Source organism: Athene cunicularia (assembly GCF_003259725.1).
Source record: "Athene cunicularia isolate RWA chromosome 11 unlocalized genomic scaffold, athCun1 chr11_part1, whole genome shotgun sequence".
NCBI classification, from domain to species: domain Eukaryota; kingdom Metazoa; phylum Chordata; class Aves; order Strigiformes; family Strigidae; genus Athene; species Athene cunicularia.
Window position 1 is genome coordinate 7,468,171 of NW_020799113.1, and position 14,648 is coordinate 7,482,818.

At 38.9% G+C, this 14,648-nt stretch overlaps 1 protein-coding gene across 1 annotated transcript; it reads right to left on the reverse strand.

Annotated features, from left to right (window-relative positions):
* Positions 1 to 276: 276 nt before the first annotated feature.
* CMTM4 (CKLF like MARVEL transmembrane domain containing 4) lies at positions 277 to 14,122 on the reverse strand. The gene is made up of 3 exons (XM_026856669.1): positions 13,951 to 14,122; positions 2,090 to 2,188; positions 277 to 1,166 (listed from the first exon to the last, which is right to left on the reverse strand). Exons 1-3 carry the CDS (start codon positions 14,086 to 14,088, stop codon positions 993 to 995), a joined length of 411 nt encoding a protein of 136 aa, XP_026712470.1. The 5' UTR covers positions 14,089 to 14,122; the 3' UTR covers positions 277 to 992.
* Between the last annotated feature and the right edge of the window lie 526 nt (positions 14,123 to 14,648).

Below are 14,648 nucleotides of genomic sequence, written 5' to 3' on the forward strand. Positions count from 1 at the left end.
ACTATTACTAAACCAATCAGTACAACCATATTATCCTCCAATTATCTAAACTGATTTTCCAAATAAATATTAGGGGATAAAATTTGCAGAAACACCCAATTAACAAAAAAAATAATCAGTTTTACCTACTACCAACAGCTTTAATTTTAGTAGAAACCAACCTCCCAAAAAGGAAAATATTTATCTTACATGAATCACAATATTGCAACCTTAGAAACACTTTACAAGCACATCATATTTTTTTGCTAGTTCTTGCTTACCCTAGACTTCTCAGAAAGGTTGACATGCTAACTTTGCACAAGTTCAGACCTGGCCAAGGCCATGCATGAACTCAATATGGCAATTTCAGAGTAACCCACAGGGTAACTACCTCAACACTATCCGTGAAACAAAAAATGTGAAATGGTTGTCCATTACAGCTAAGTGCACCAACTGTGAAACTGCAGGAGATCCTGCAGATAAGAATTGAGCTGCACTGCTGAGGCTGCATGAGGTTGTACACAGAGGGTTTGTTCGACACAATAGATGGCTAAAGTTATTGCTATTTGCCCCTTCCTTCCTTTTTGCATTTGTTAAATTTACATTTGGTGGATTTCTTTCCTATATTAATCAACCAATATCGTGCTAGTCTTGTCTACAATAGATAAAGAAACAGTGCCAGAGCTTGCACTTGGGAGAGGAAGGAACGTACCGTGCAGTTTATCCAAAACAATAACATACTTCAAAACATATATATATAATATATTATATAAGCTATATAATATATGTGTATATATATGTGGACATCTTAAACAGATCTTGTTTTTTAATGACCAACATTTACTGCCTTCATGACAACAGCTTCTGACTCAATGCATCTCTGCACATATGCAGGGCTGAGCATTCTTTGCCACCATTTGATCTTCCTTTTCTTCCTTAAACAAAAACGCTTTATTCCATGGGGGAGTTAAGCACTACTTCTTTTCCCTTTGCAGTCCCATTTGAATGTCGCTTCATGCATCCAGACGCTGAATCTCAGGGCGATGCTCTACTTCTCTGGATTCTGTCCGAGCACGTATGTAATCACTGGTCTGCCGACTATTTTGTTGTCTGCTGTTCATTCGCCACTTTTTAATAGCTAAGTATGTGTTCACAGCATACACTGCCATTGCCAAGAAACCAAATATCTATAAGAAGTAGAAAGAATTGTCAAAGACAGTTTTTGAAAACAAGAACAATACTAGTTTCACAACAAATTCCTCAGAAGCTTATTTTTCTACTTTATTTGCACTGACAAATCATCACGGCCCATGAAATTCATGTTTTTCTTCTTCAATGGACTAGAGAATCTGCAAAAGTGACTAAGATCAATGATCCCAGAAAACAAAGTTCTCTGTCTAAAAAACATGACAATTAAATCCTGCAATGCAACTTTAATGGAAGAACCTCTTGTAAAGAAGACTAGAGCTCCTCATCCAACAGTTCATTCCTCAGGGTGCACATACCAGTGAATGAATGACAAGAGAACAGACGAACAGGCCGGACCATCAGCCTGGAGAAGGAGCTAATCTGCAGTTTTTCCTACACGCTTCTGCAGAACTGCTGTGTGATTTCCAATACCAGGTTTGAAAGACGAAAAAAGAGAAGTTGCCAACTCAAGCACAAAATTTATTAGCGTGACCTTACTGTTCTGGATTTAAAATCTTGAAGCACTACTATACTCACTCCACAGAACAAAAATTATCTGTAGCAAGCAAGAAGAATTCAGTAAATTATGTGTAAGTAGCTCCTCTTTCTTGTGAATTTTTGGCTCTATCTTTTTTGTAAGCTTGCACTATAGAGCAGTATCATCTAAGCTAGCTATAGAGGAAAAAGCAAGGCAACTATTGAAGTGTTCTCTGCAAGTCATTTTTCTGTTTTTCTTGCCTGAAGACAAACAACTCAAAGGATGCCCATACTTTTTCAATCACAACTAGCTTATAGCCAACTGTAAAATCAGAAGTAAATTGTGATGGCAAAGCAACAGTTCCATTCAATGAACACAAAGGAAAAGTCATTATTAGTTTTAATAGAAGATAAGAGTCATATATAAAGAAGTTCATATTCTTACCACAGCAGCAATTTCTGCTCCAGTTTTATGGTTTAAAGCAGCAAGTACTACAGAGGCAATGAAAAAGAAGAAAGTGCTGAGTCCAGTGTTGACCAGATCCTAAAAAAATAAATTTATTAGCATTACTAAACAATGATTCTTTGCTTGCTATTATTAGAAGTGATGAAACAGAAGGTTAGAACAAGAACTACAGCAATACTTTCCCACTTTCTATGCAGCTTATCACTTACACAAAAGGTGGCAAAGACACAGGAAATGTAGCATGTGGGTGCTTTAGTCTGTGAACTGAAGTCAAACAGCATGTACGCATAAAGCACCAGTGCAGATTCTGGATGCGTTACCTCAATTTCTACTGGGTTTATTAGAAAACTACTGTCAGCATAAACAATAAGTAAAACTGTTCTACCTCAGCTGATGCTGAAGTAACCTGTACATCAAACTTTAGCTCTCCAGGAACCCCTTGTTCTCTTTCACATCACAACAGCACTCCACGCACTACAGAATTCTTTGAAGCCTTCACTGTAGAAAACAGCATGTCCTGTGCTATTTCTATGAGTTACAGCTGCCCATATTCTCAGAATACACAGATTTTTACATATTTCTTGCATAAATTTGTTGTTTTAAGCAGACATTTTAGAACATATACACAGCAACACCCCAGGGGCACCTGTGTTCAGGGAAAATTCTTGTTTTGCTCCAAGCACAGAAAAATGACAGGCAATATGCAATTCAGTTATACATATGCTTCATGTCATTCACCTGTTCAGATAATTATGTTGCTATACCTTATATAAAGCAGGGTCATTAAAATACCATTGGGACGTAAGTAACAATTCTGAATGGCAGCTATTAGCACAAGAATAATTATGCCAATACAAGACTATCTGATCAGGCTTAAGAAAAAAAAAATTAAAGAGTTGGGACTTTAAAATAATAGAAGAAACAAAGTGCTAGATTCATTAGGGACCAGCTGTTCACTACATTACCTGAGACATCTTTTATAATTTTAAAAACATTTCATACACATGTGCACTGCACTATACTTACACTACAGATATGTATGAAATAACAGACTATCACGATAACCAAATGACCAGGTAAAGTCAGGGGTAAGAAAGCTGTGGAGGCATCAGGGAATGGCAGCTCAGCACAAGTATCCCGAACGAGTGTGAAATCAGTGAGAGGTGAACACTATCAAAGCCAAAAGGGATGGAAAGAAAACCTGTATACAAGTTTGCTGTGCAACTTACAGTTTTGAGTTAAAGGGAAAAAAAACACCAAACAACAAAAACCTACTCAACGTGCCAACTCCCACCATTAAAAAGTCCCATCACCACTCTTTCATTAGCATTCAAGGACACATTTGTTCTACTTGACTCCTCTCACATTTGAGCCAGGCTCACTTCCTGTTCCTGCTCCTCCGCTTACTGCGAGTAGAGTATTTTTTTAAATTTTATTTCATTTTTCCCCAAAGTGCATCTTGTGAAGTGCTCTAAGAAGTCAGGCTTAGAAAACTGAAGATACAAACATATTCCCTGGATATGAATCCCATGATTATGTTCCAGCTATATAGCACAAATACTCTGAAAAGACCATTGTCATCCAGCCACCCCCAAAACATCTGTTTTTCTAGCCATGATTGTAGAATACTTTAGAAGGTAACTGTAAAATCTGAAAGTTTCTTGTGCTGTGTTTTTCACAGGGGATACTATTTTGAGGGTACTGACTCAGCGACAGCTGGTTATGAAAATTAAACATACCTTGGGATAAACTGTATGATGTAGCACTTTGGCCTGATCCTCATCTAAAAGGAGGACTTTCCCAAGAAATCCGAGAGGCTTCCATTGCTCACTGCCATTTCCACCCACACGTTCAGATTTCATAAACCCAGTAAGACCCAAACTGTTTTACCAAATAGTAAGGAAACAAAAGCAAATTGTGGAACTCCTACCATCTTTTTATCTGCCAGTGTATAACTAGAGAGATACTTCTTCTCTCTGTTCAAGCCTACTGAGGTAGATGTTATCTGGTACTTAGGGCATCAAACAAATTGGAATTAAACAGTTATTGCAGTTTTAATTATATAACCTCTTGCTTTGCAGAGATAAAGTTAAGCAATAGAGATATTAGAAAACAAATGCCATTTCACAATTTCTCAGAGTATCCTCCTCTCCAACTTTGAGTGCAGCAGCTCTAACTGTGCTGGGGAAGCCAACAAGAGCTGTGGTTCTCACTTGCACAAACCTTTTGTCACTAGAGGGGAAGTCTCACTATATATGACAACAGATAACAGACTCAGCAGTATTCAACATTTTCATCAAGTCTCTAGAGTAAACATATGTACGTCACCAAGAATGCTGAAACTAAATACTGAGGAGGGCAGCTATGTTCTTGAATAATTATTTTTTTTTTAATTTTTTGAGTTCAACCCAAGACCAAGTTGTGTATTTTACTACCAGAGTACATTTGCCACCTACAGGAAGGATCTACAGAATGGAGACAAAATCCTAGAAGCAATAACTCTGAAGAACTTTGTAATTACAGTAGGTATGCATCTCAAGATGTGATGCCATAACAAAAAAAAAAAAAAAAAAAAAAAAAAAACATTCTTTTGGATATACGGACACAATAGATGTAAGGTGGTAATCTTACCTTTGCAAGGACACTGGAACGCTGCATCTTGTTCCAGTATCCACATTTTTTAAAGTATGTTGAAAAATTAGTCAGGGTACAGAGAAGAGGAGTTATTTGAAAGGAGGAGAAAATTTATCACAGCATGAATCAGAGAACCTAAACTGCTTTGAATATTAAAAAGATTGAACTGTGTACATAAAGACTCCAGTGTTCAAATAATTAAAAAATACTAGCTGTTTTAGAAGTTTAACATAGAATAGGGCACCAAAATTAATAGTGTAACAAAATTAACAGCTGCAAAGTTAATACGAAAGTCATATTCAAAACGAAGTAAGTTTTAACTGTAAGGGAGCTAACCATCAGAACAACCAAAGATGTGCTTAATATTGGACCTTTTCACTTCTTGTAATCCAGATTATGTTTTTTCAGACACGCATTTTGCACACCCTTAGCACCATCCATAAAGACTAAGTGGATAACACATAATGCTCTATGATTTATGGGCTCAGATGTGCTTATTAATTAATTCTGCTGACATCTTACTTTTTGAATCTGTCAGCTTGATCACCTTGCCAAAGGACAATCATGTAAGCAAGACAGACCTACCCACAACATGACAGACACTATCATCTATCTCCATGCCACAAATTGACTTGGGAGCTTCTTGTAAGAACTTTGAGACACTGCAGAACACGAAATACTGCTGAAATTAGACTGGTGGTGCCTTTGTCATTATTTTTCCAGGAAACCAAAGATATAAGTATGTCAGAAACTTTGTCATCATCACTGACATTTTATTTTATTGTACTCCTTACAAAGCATATCAAATTTTTCTTTGCAAAGAATCCAACAAGTCAAATCTAAAGAACTGATGCCATCTTGAGGCTCCAATTTATTCATTTCTCCATTTACCCTGTTTAGGTCAAAACCTTTTAATGAAATTAATAATCGATTCACATTCATACAATAAGGCTGGTTTCTTAAAACTAACACAATCTTTCATATCCACAGATCAGATTATTTGAGGCTTAAGGAACAATGACACTTATGAATAGCACTCTCACACAGATATACAATGATAACATCATAGATTAAAAGATCAGTGAAGGTTTTTAAACCCAAAACTTGGTATTTACTACTTAGAGCAGAAAACCAAGAAAATAAAAAATACAACCATTTTGGATAAAGTCAGAACTAAAACAGAAGAGAATGAACTACAGTAGGAATTCAAGAAGTAAAGGACACTCCCTAAAATAATGCAGCGTTTTTCCACGTAAGAGAAAATGAATAATCGTGACAATAAAAAGAATAAACTAATTGAAAAAATATGAGCCGTTTCAAATCTGGCCATGATGTAGCTGAAGTTCTTGCTATTATATTTATAGACAAAGTAAAAACCACATCACACAGATAGAAGAATTCCTGCTGAAATTACAGCAACCTCATGAGACAGTATGCTGTGCCATGAAATACTGTACAAAGCTGCCATCCATAACAGAGAATAAAATCTATGAGCTGAATCAAATCCACTTTAGACTGCTGCTGCTCCCTCTCTCCTTTCCAAACGATTTAAAATGACAGACTGACTTCTGGTCACTTGCTAGTCCTTTGCCAGTCATTCTGTTCAGTCACCAGTGGTCCTATTAGTCCAAAAGAGAGTATCCAAGGACATATATCTGCTACTGCCATCACCAGTTATCTGTCCCCTGCCGAAGAAGAGTAAGGCAGAGGAGGCATCTCAGCTTGTGGATAAAGATGGGTTTATGCCAAGACAGCATTTTATACTAAAAAAGGATGAGGCTTTTGTTCTCATTCTGCTGTAAAGGTGGGAAACCCTAGAATAGAAAAGTGGACAGCATCCTACAGTCTTTTGTTTTTAAGAGTCTGGGCAGGTATCATTCCTGGATTAATGAGGATGGAAAAGCTGAACTGGTTCTATGGATGGGAGGTCTGTTAACAGACCTGAAAACTCCTGAAAGCTGCAAGGCACACCAGCTTCACAGACTTCTGGTTAGTGCTCCAGTTTGGTACATTACCAGGAGCTGGTTCCGACACTCACAGGCATCATTAATATCCATGTGCCTTTATCCATCACTCTCCATGACCTCACACAGGCAAACTTTTGAGAGACATTCAAAATACATGCTCTGCCTTTTTATCCTGTGGAGTAAGAGACTGCACAAGTGATCAGGTACTATTTAAAAGAGAGACAATGCCATATTGCAATTGTAATTTGTATAAACAAAAATATGACATTTAAACTGGTGGTTGCTTTTGTCATTTGCTTTCTGAAATCCAAGAGCTTACATTAGGTGGAGTTTAAAGTAGCTAAATTAAGGTAACTTGTAAGAGAAGCCTACATATATCAACAGCTTGACTTTGTCACAAAAGGTAACAGAAGTTAGTGGCCTGCTGCTGCCCAGGTTATTTTCCACAAAATATAGAGATCAAAGTAACGTTTCCTCTTAGCTCTGTTTGGGTTTTGGTGGTTTGTTTTTCAGTTAGCAGGGGAAGGGAGGGGAAGTGTGGTTATTGAGTTTTTAGCCTTTTAATTTTTTTTTTTTTTTTTTTTTTTTTTGTTTGGGAAGTTTTCCCCTTGTTTCTATATGAAATTATCAATTTGAAGTTTACAAACATATCAGTCATCTAAACCGAGCACTTCTGGTCAAACTCCCAAATTTTACTCTATAATTGTATTATTAAAAACTTTATGAGTAATTTGCAGCCCAATTAAAAATGGAAACATGGTTTCTCAAGCAAGAGTAAGTCCTGGGTAGAAAGAACCAAATTAACTGCATGAGCATTAATTCCCATCTCTTCACATTTTTTTAGGATTATATAGGTACAGGAGCCTTTATTCAGAGACTAGATTCTGCTACTCCAAGGTTCACATAAGCACTGCTTCCCGTTAATAAAACAGTCCATGACAATGGTTTCTGAAATATGTTAGTGACCCAGAAGGCTGGATTCATGCTGTGCAGAGACCTTAGTGTCCATCTCACAGCATGGACTATGCTGCCTGGCCCCTGCGCAGGGCTGAAGGTCCCCGTGGGTCTCACGTCACACACAGCAACCCCCAAGGTCTCTAGCATTCATCTGCAGGTGCTCCTGTTCAGGCACCGTGATCCAGCCCCAGGTGTCCAGCACTTGCTGGAAATCAGTTCTTATTTCTAGCATCTCAAGCAAAGTATGTAAAAAACCCTGAATTAACACGAATGACTTTCAAAAACCTTACTTGGCACTCCAAAAGCTCAGGAACAAGCTACAATTTTGAAGAAATGGAAGAGGTGGCATTCCTCAGGGCTCAGTGTTGGGACCAGTGCTGTTTCACATCTCTGATGGCAACATGGGCAGTGGGATCGAGGCACCCTCAGCAAGTTCACCAACGACACCAAGCTGGGTGGTGGATATGCTGGAGGGAAGGGATGTGGCACCCAGAGGGACCTGGACAGGCTGGAGAGGTGGGTCTGTGCAAACCTCATGGGGTTCAACAAGGCCAAGTGCAAGGTCCTGCACATGGGTCGGGGCAATCCCCAGCACAAAGCCAGGCTGGGCGAGGAGTGGATTGAGAGCAGCCCCAAGGAGAAGGACCTGGGGGTATGAGTGGATGGAAAACTGACTGTGAGCCAGCAATGTGTGCTCACAGCCCAGAAAGCCAACCGTGTCCTGGGCTGCAGCAAGAGCAGTGTGGGCAGCAGGGCGAGGGAGGGGATTCTCCCCCTCTACTCCACTCTCATCAGACCCCCCCTGCAGTGCTGTGTCCAGCTCTGGAGGCACCAACAGAAGGAGATGGACCTGCTCGAGCGGGTCCAGAGGAAGCCACGAAGATGCTCAGGGGCTGGAGCAGCTCCCCTGTGAGGACAGGCTGAGAGAGTTGGGGGTGTTCAGCCTGGAGAAGAGAAGCTCCGGGGAGACCTTAGAGCGGCCTCCCAGGGCTGAAAGGGGCTGCAGGAAAGGTGGGGAGGGACTCTTGGTCAGGGAGTGTAGGGATAAAATGATGGGTAGCAGTTTTAAACTGAAAGAGGGAAGATTCAGATTAGATCCAAAGAAGAAATCCTTTCCTGTGCAGGCGGTGAGACACTGGCAGAGGTTTCCCAGAGCAGCTGTGGCTGCCCCCTCCCTGGCAGGGTTCAAGGCCAGGCTGGACGGGGCTTTGGGCAACCTGGGCTGGTGGAAGGTGTCCCTGCCCAGGGCAGGGGGTTGGAGCTGGATGGTCTTTAAGGTCCTTTCCAATCCAAACCATTCTACAATTCTGTGAAGTGACCTCAAAACCAAGATTCATATGACTTCAATCTTATTTCTAACTATTTTTGAGTTGGAATACAAGCTCTGTTAGATGTAGTAACTCTGCTGTAAATGCCCAAACATGTTCCTGAATGAATGCTTCTACAATCCCCATTTCATTTCTCGAAGATCACCTGCCTATTACCGTCTCAGTTCTTTCTTAGCTGCTCCTCACTGCTTTCCCTGCATGTTTTTCCAATAACCAGTCCTGCACAGAGACAGGACCAGCAGTTACTTGTCACAAAGCAACAGACATTACCATAATAACTACCAAACCATGTAATATTTCTTGTATTTAGAACTTGTGCTTGTATTTGTTACAGAACAATACATTGTTTACACCACGCTGCACCAAACAAGATCTGTCCGCAAAGAGCACTAACTCAGAGGAAATTAATTCTATTTTTAATTTATATTTACTTTTAGCCTTAATAGGTATTGCTATTTTGACAGCAGCAAACATAAAAGTGAAGGATAACTTACTTAATTTCTCATTCAACAGCTAAGCAAGCCACAGAAAACCAAGATGTTTCTTCAAAACAGAAGGGGGGAAAAATTAAATTAAAACAATCAAGACTTCCCTGTGAAGGTTCTTGAACTACAGCTTTGTAATTACACTCTTCAGAGCCAAGGCTCCTGTAAGACAGTTTGTCATTTTGGCACTGCTTCAAATTTTCAGCCAACAACTTCAAGTGTCAGTTGCTTGCACACAAAGTTTCATCGCTGCAACAACTGAAAAACCCCGACCCTGCAAAGATGATGAAATAAGTTTTCAGGCAGCACAAAATACAACTACTGATCTGTGTCTTCTAAGAGACACACCTGATTCCTTATGTTTCCTCCCTGAAGCAGTGCTTCCCTGGGACTGAGTCCAGGCTTATAAACCGGGTGGAAGTTTGTGTTGTGCTCAGTTCTGTGCCTCATCTCTGAGGCAGCTCTAAGCTGAAAAACTCTGCATTCAGAACTGCACACACACACACAATACACTACCAGAGCTCCAGTGGATGTTTCCAAAAAAAATTTTTTTTTTAAAAAGCAATGGTCATAATCTATTGCAGGATTTTTTTCCCCACAGAGAAACATAAAACAGTCCATTCTACTGGCTGATTAGGCAATGATTTACATCTGTAATGACTCGTATTTCTCTCACCATACAAACTCTCATCCAAGAAATACTGTCAAATTCCAGTATTCTCAGCTGTTTGCCATCACTTCTCCCCCTGCCCAAGACAGCTCAGTTGTCAGCCCTGAAAAAAGGTACTGCAGCATTACAGTGGATCCACTCTGCTGTGGCAGTAATTGTCAGAAAGCCTGGCAAACCACATGCAAATTCACCGGAACACCAAAGTTACTGCAAACACTTCTGTTACTCTCCTACCCAGTCCCTGCTTCTAGAGGGCCATGTCATGCACACAGTTTGGCTGCAAGATCTTAAGTTCTGCCTGTAGATACCATGAGATTTAAATAATGAGTTTAAAAAATAAAAAAGTAAAAATAGCCAAACACAAAATTATAGCAAACATTCAGTTATCAGTTAACTCTTAAATATTTCAAAGCAGGAGCTCATCAGTTAAGCAGGAATCTCTGCTGCAGTGTGCTCTTCTTTCCCCTACACCACTTGCTAGTCTCCTTGCAGGACAGGCTCCCTTTGAGCTGTGAAATATAAAGGAAATGGAAATTTCCACTGACAGATTCCCCAGCTTTTGCATTTTTGCATAATATTGATAGTGCTGCACAACACAGACAAGTGACTGTTCTTTCATCTTACTGTAACAGACTTGCCTCTTTCCAACACACCCAAGTAAGATTTTTTTCTGGCCTCACCATCTCCATGTTTCTTTCATGTTTACCTCAGGAAAACATGAAATTGGCAAGTCTCTAATTAGGATCAAAACAGTGCTCTTTTCCCAAATGGCTACAAATATATATTTTAAAAATATTAGTAAATTTGTATATCTTTTAGATGCTAGTATATATTAATCCACATTTTCGTTCCAAGCAGGAATAGTGGACATCAGACAATATCCACAACACATTAGCAAGAAGACTAATTTTAATCAAGTACTAAAGGAAACAATCCTATGTTGGACAATAGCAGCTGATGGCCTGGTATTTCTAATATGTAGGATCCTTTAAAAACAAATAGTTTCAAATGATTCCTAGGAAGTTTGTGCTGTGTTTAAAGAAAGACTTCTTCCTACATTTAAGACTATTAAATTCTTCCAAGCACTGTAACAGCCTCTTCTTCTCACACAGCTTCTAAAAGCAAAATTTGAGACTTCTCACAAGGGCAATACCCATTATAAAGTCATACTTTTTCTTTAAAACATATTTATTAATGAATTTATACATAAGCAGGAACGACTTCCTCCTAAAGCATTCAGCAGTGTGAAAGTCTTGTTCATAAAAGCAACTCCTGTGACACCTGTGTCATATACAGAGGCTGCAAAATTATCAAAATAACCATCAAAACACACAAGTACTAAATACTGAAAGAGGCAAATAATCTATGAATAGATAACTAAATTGTAAAGAATAAAATGCCAGAATAAATGAGCCAAAAAAAACATTCAGCCACAACTCTACACTCTTAGATTTCTTAAATTTGCCAAAATGATCTCCCCATCGGTGTTCTGTCGGCAGCCTTCAGTCTCACACTCTGTACATGCAACAGCAGACTACAGCTATCTGAATAACAGATACTCCAACACTCCTCTCAGAGCAATGGTCTATCAGACTACTGATTGTTAAAATCAGAAAGCAATACCAGGAAGAAGTATGGAAATCAGTTAATGGAAAACAGAAGCTTCCAGCTCTCACTTCTGTTAGAGATCTTTGGTATAATGACAGAAGAAGCATTTCATCTCCAGTACATAACTAAAAAAAATGAGACTTGTGAGATCATGACAATTTACTTCTGGTTCTGTTGATCTCGCAATATGAACTAAAGCAAAAGCTTTTGCAGTGTATTCCATTTGCCCTTCAGGTTGAAGGCTGATCATGTCATGTTGCTCCATGCTGTTTAGGTGGGAGATTCAGAGTGTCACCATTGCCCTAAAAACTAGAATACTCTTTTAAAAAGATAAAAAAACACCAAACCAAAACCAAACAAAAAACCCACACCACAACTGGTTGGATTTTTAAGTCCTCTCTTCTCTGAAGATCTCTAACAGAGTGCTATGCACAGACAAGTAACGTTACACTCAAAGCAACAATTCTTGTCACTCAAATACTGTAAGAAGTCAGAGTGGCTGAAAGGACCTACCAGTTACACACTGATATCTACCACATTGTACGGGGGGAAAGGCAAAGAGCTACATTGAGGTTTCTGTATTTACATATGTTCAACATACCGTCCAAGTGTTCTGGTAGGCAGTAAAAGCATGCCACAGGACTCAGCAACAGAACAAAAAGAACAGACATACAAAAACAAGGGTCTGCAAAGTCATTAAACTGACTCTTCCAGAGATACAACTCCAGCTCAGTCACAGACATCGTGCATACCACTCTGTAGTCTCTTAACAAAAAGCCCTGGACAAACTTACTTTGAACATAAGCTAGATCTAGTATTCATTGTAAAACCACTCGCATCACACCAGCAAAACCACCATGTATTCGGTGTGACACTGATGCACTTACACACACTTGTTAGCATGCTCTTGTACATCCTAGTAGAACATACAGAACTGCATGGTATAAAAAGATGGTCTTCAATTGTTTTTATCAGATGTGAGGCTGCTGTGACGCTCATTAAACAACCAAGCTGGCCACAGAAACAGGAACGTCCTCTCTGCAGCCGCTGCTTTTCAGCTTGCCACAAAGGTAAGTGGTGACAATGCTGGCAGGAGAGAGACAGATGGAGCAAAGGCAAGACAATGCAGAAACCCTGCAGTGGTTCCACCAGTTTTGTTCTGCAAGCCACCAGTATCTCCCTCACCTACCAGTCACAGTTCTCAGTCCATCTAATCCATCTACCAAGTACTCACAGGAAGAGTTCCTCAATAGATCATGCATTCCCAGGGTACAAAGGCTCTTCTAATTCCACATTCCAGTCTCATTGTAGACAAATCATTTAGGCTTATAAACAGTTACTGCAAATGTGCAAATTGCAACTTTAATAAATTCCATTAAAAACTAATTTTAAAAATCACACAGAAGTCTAAAAACCTCTGGGACTGGTCTCCAACAGCACTTACAAAATTACTGTTATAAACCAAAACAGAACAGAGGCACATATGTATCAGTACCGTCCAAAGAAGTTGATATAAATATTGTCCTTGAAGCTGACAGATCTTTTGCTGGAGTGACTTAACATGTTGATTTTGTGACCTGTGTTTATGCAACCCAATCTGAAAGTTTAACTCATAATACAGCATGGAAATAGAGACTTTTACAAAAGGAATGTGCACTGCCAGCAGTTCTCTTCCTAAAACTCCTCATATTTGAGAACCCATTAAGCATTGCCAGTCAAAGTTTAATAGTTATGTAAGCAATTCAAAACACCTAATTTTCACAGAAAGCACATAATTTTTACACCAGTACCCGATGATTGTATTAATATGTGTAAGAAAAAAATACATAGCACAACTGTCCTAATATAAAAAAAAACAGCTTAAGAAAGAACAACAGGCTACCATAAATACAGCATCTGTCAAAGTTAAATAACTACAGGCTGCATTTTTATCCACTTTAGCCACAAACAGTAATTGCTGGCATTAGCAGGAATTTCTTCCTTCCAAAGAGAATCTACCAGAAGACAATTTTAGTTATATTTAATGTAGTTTATAAAGCTCATTCTGCAGTTAGTATTCAAAATAAATGTAAGTAAAATGTATACATTACCCAACATAAAGAACACTCATAGACAATCTCAAGCAACAGTAGAAAGTAAAGTTCAAAGACTGCAGTTATTTTTAACAGAGGGAGGATTTCTATGAACTTACAGTAAGATTCCAGTTGATCTGCGGTATTCTTGTGTGAAGGTTTAGACTGAACATAAGCAACAGAACTCCAGTAACCACCAATGCACTACAGCTCACAAACTCAAAGAAATAAAGGCCTTCGCAAGGGGAGCATTCCATGATGGTCTCTATGCAGATGAATGCAATCAGTGCCAAAACCTAGGAAGAAAAACAAGTGGAAAAAATATAAATAGATTTCCACATTTTGAAAGTAGCCACAAGTATTCCTGAAATTTCCATTGGGAACATGATCAGTTTACACTCAGGAATGTGTGATTTTAGTTTATAGCAAGGCACTGTCTAAAGAGCAAAAACAAAAGCAAATTAATGCAAGACCTTCTGGATATCTCCTGTTCAACAAAGTATATTTTAGCAAAATTACAAGGAGTCTAACAGCAATACGACTGAAACCCCTTCAGTCCGTTGGCTTAATATGCAAATAGCACCTCAAACATTTTATTTCATTTTTCACTCATGATTTGCTATTCCAAAACTTCAAGATGGAATGCATTTGTCTATTGGGCCAATCTCAAGCTCAATTACACAGCATTAATATAGTGTGATTGTGAAACACATTTCAATAAAGCTATTATTTAAAATTCACTACCAACTTGAGATCCAAGGTCAAAATAGAATAGATTCAGAACCTCTACCAGCCTCCAAAAATTATAGAATCATAG

Excerpts from the sequence above, each read along its gene's own strand:
- CMTM4 (XM_026856669.1), bottom strand. The coding sequence starts at position 14,088 with ATGGAATGCTCCCCTTGCGAAGGCCTTTATTTCTTTGAGTTTGTGAGC. Across the intron at positions 2,189-13,950 it reads AGATCAACTGGAATCTTACT|GATCTGGTCAACACTGGACT; the intron begins GTAAGTTCATAG and ends TTATTTTTTTAG. Across the intron at positions 1,167-2,089 it reads GAGCAGAAATTGCTGCTGTG|ATATTTGGTTTCTTGGCAAT; the intron begins GTAAGAATATGA and ends TACTTCTTATAG.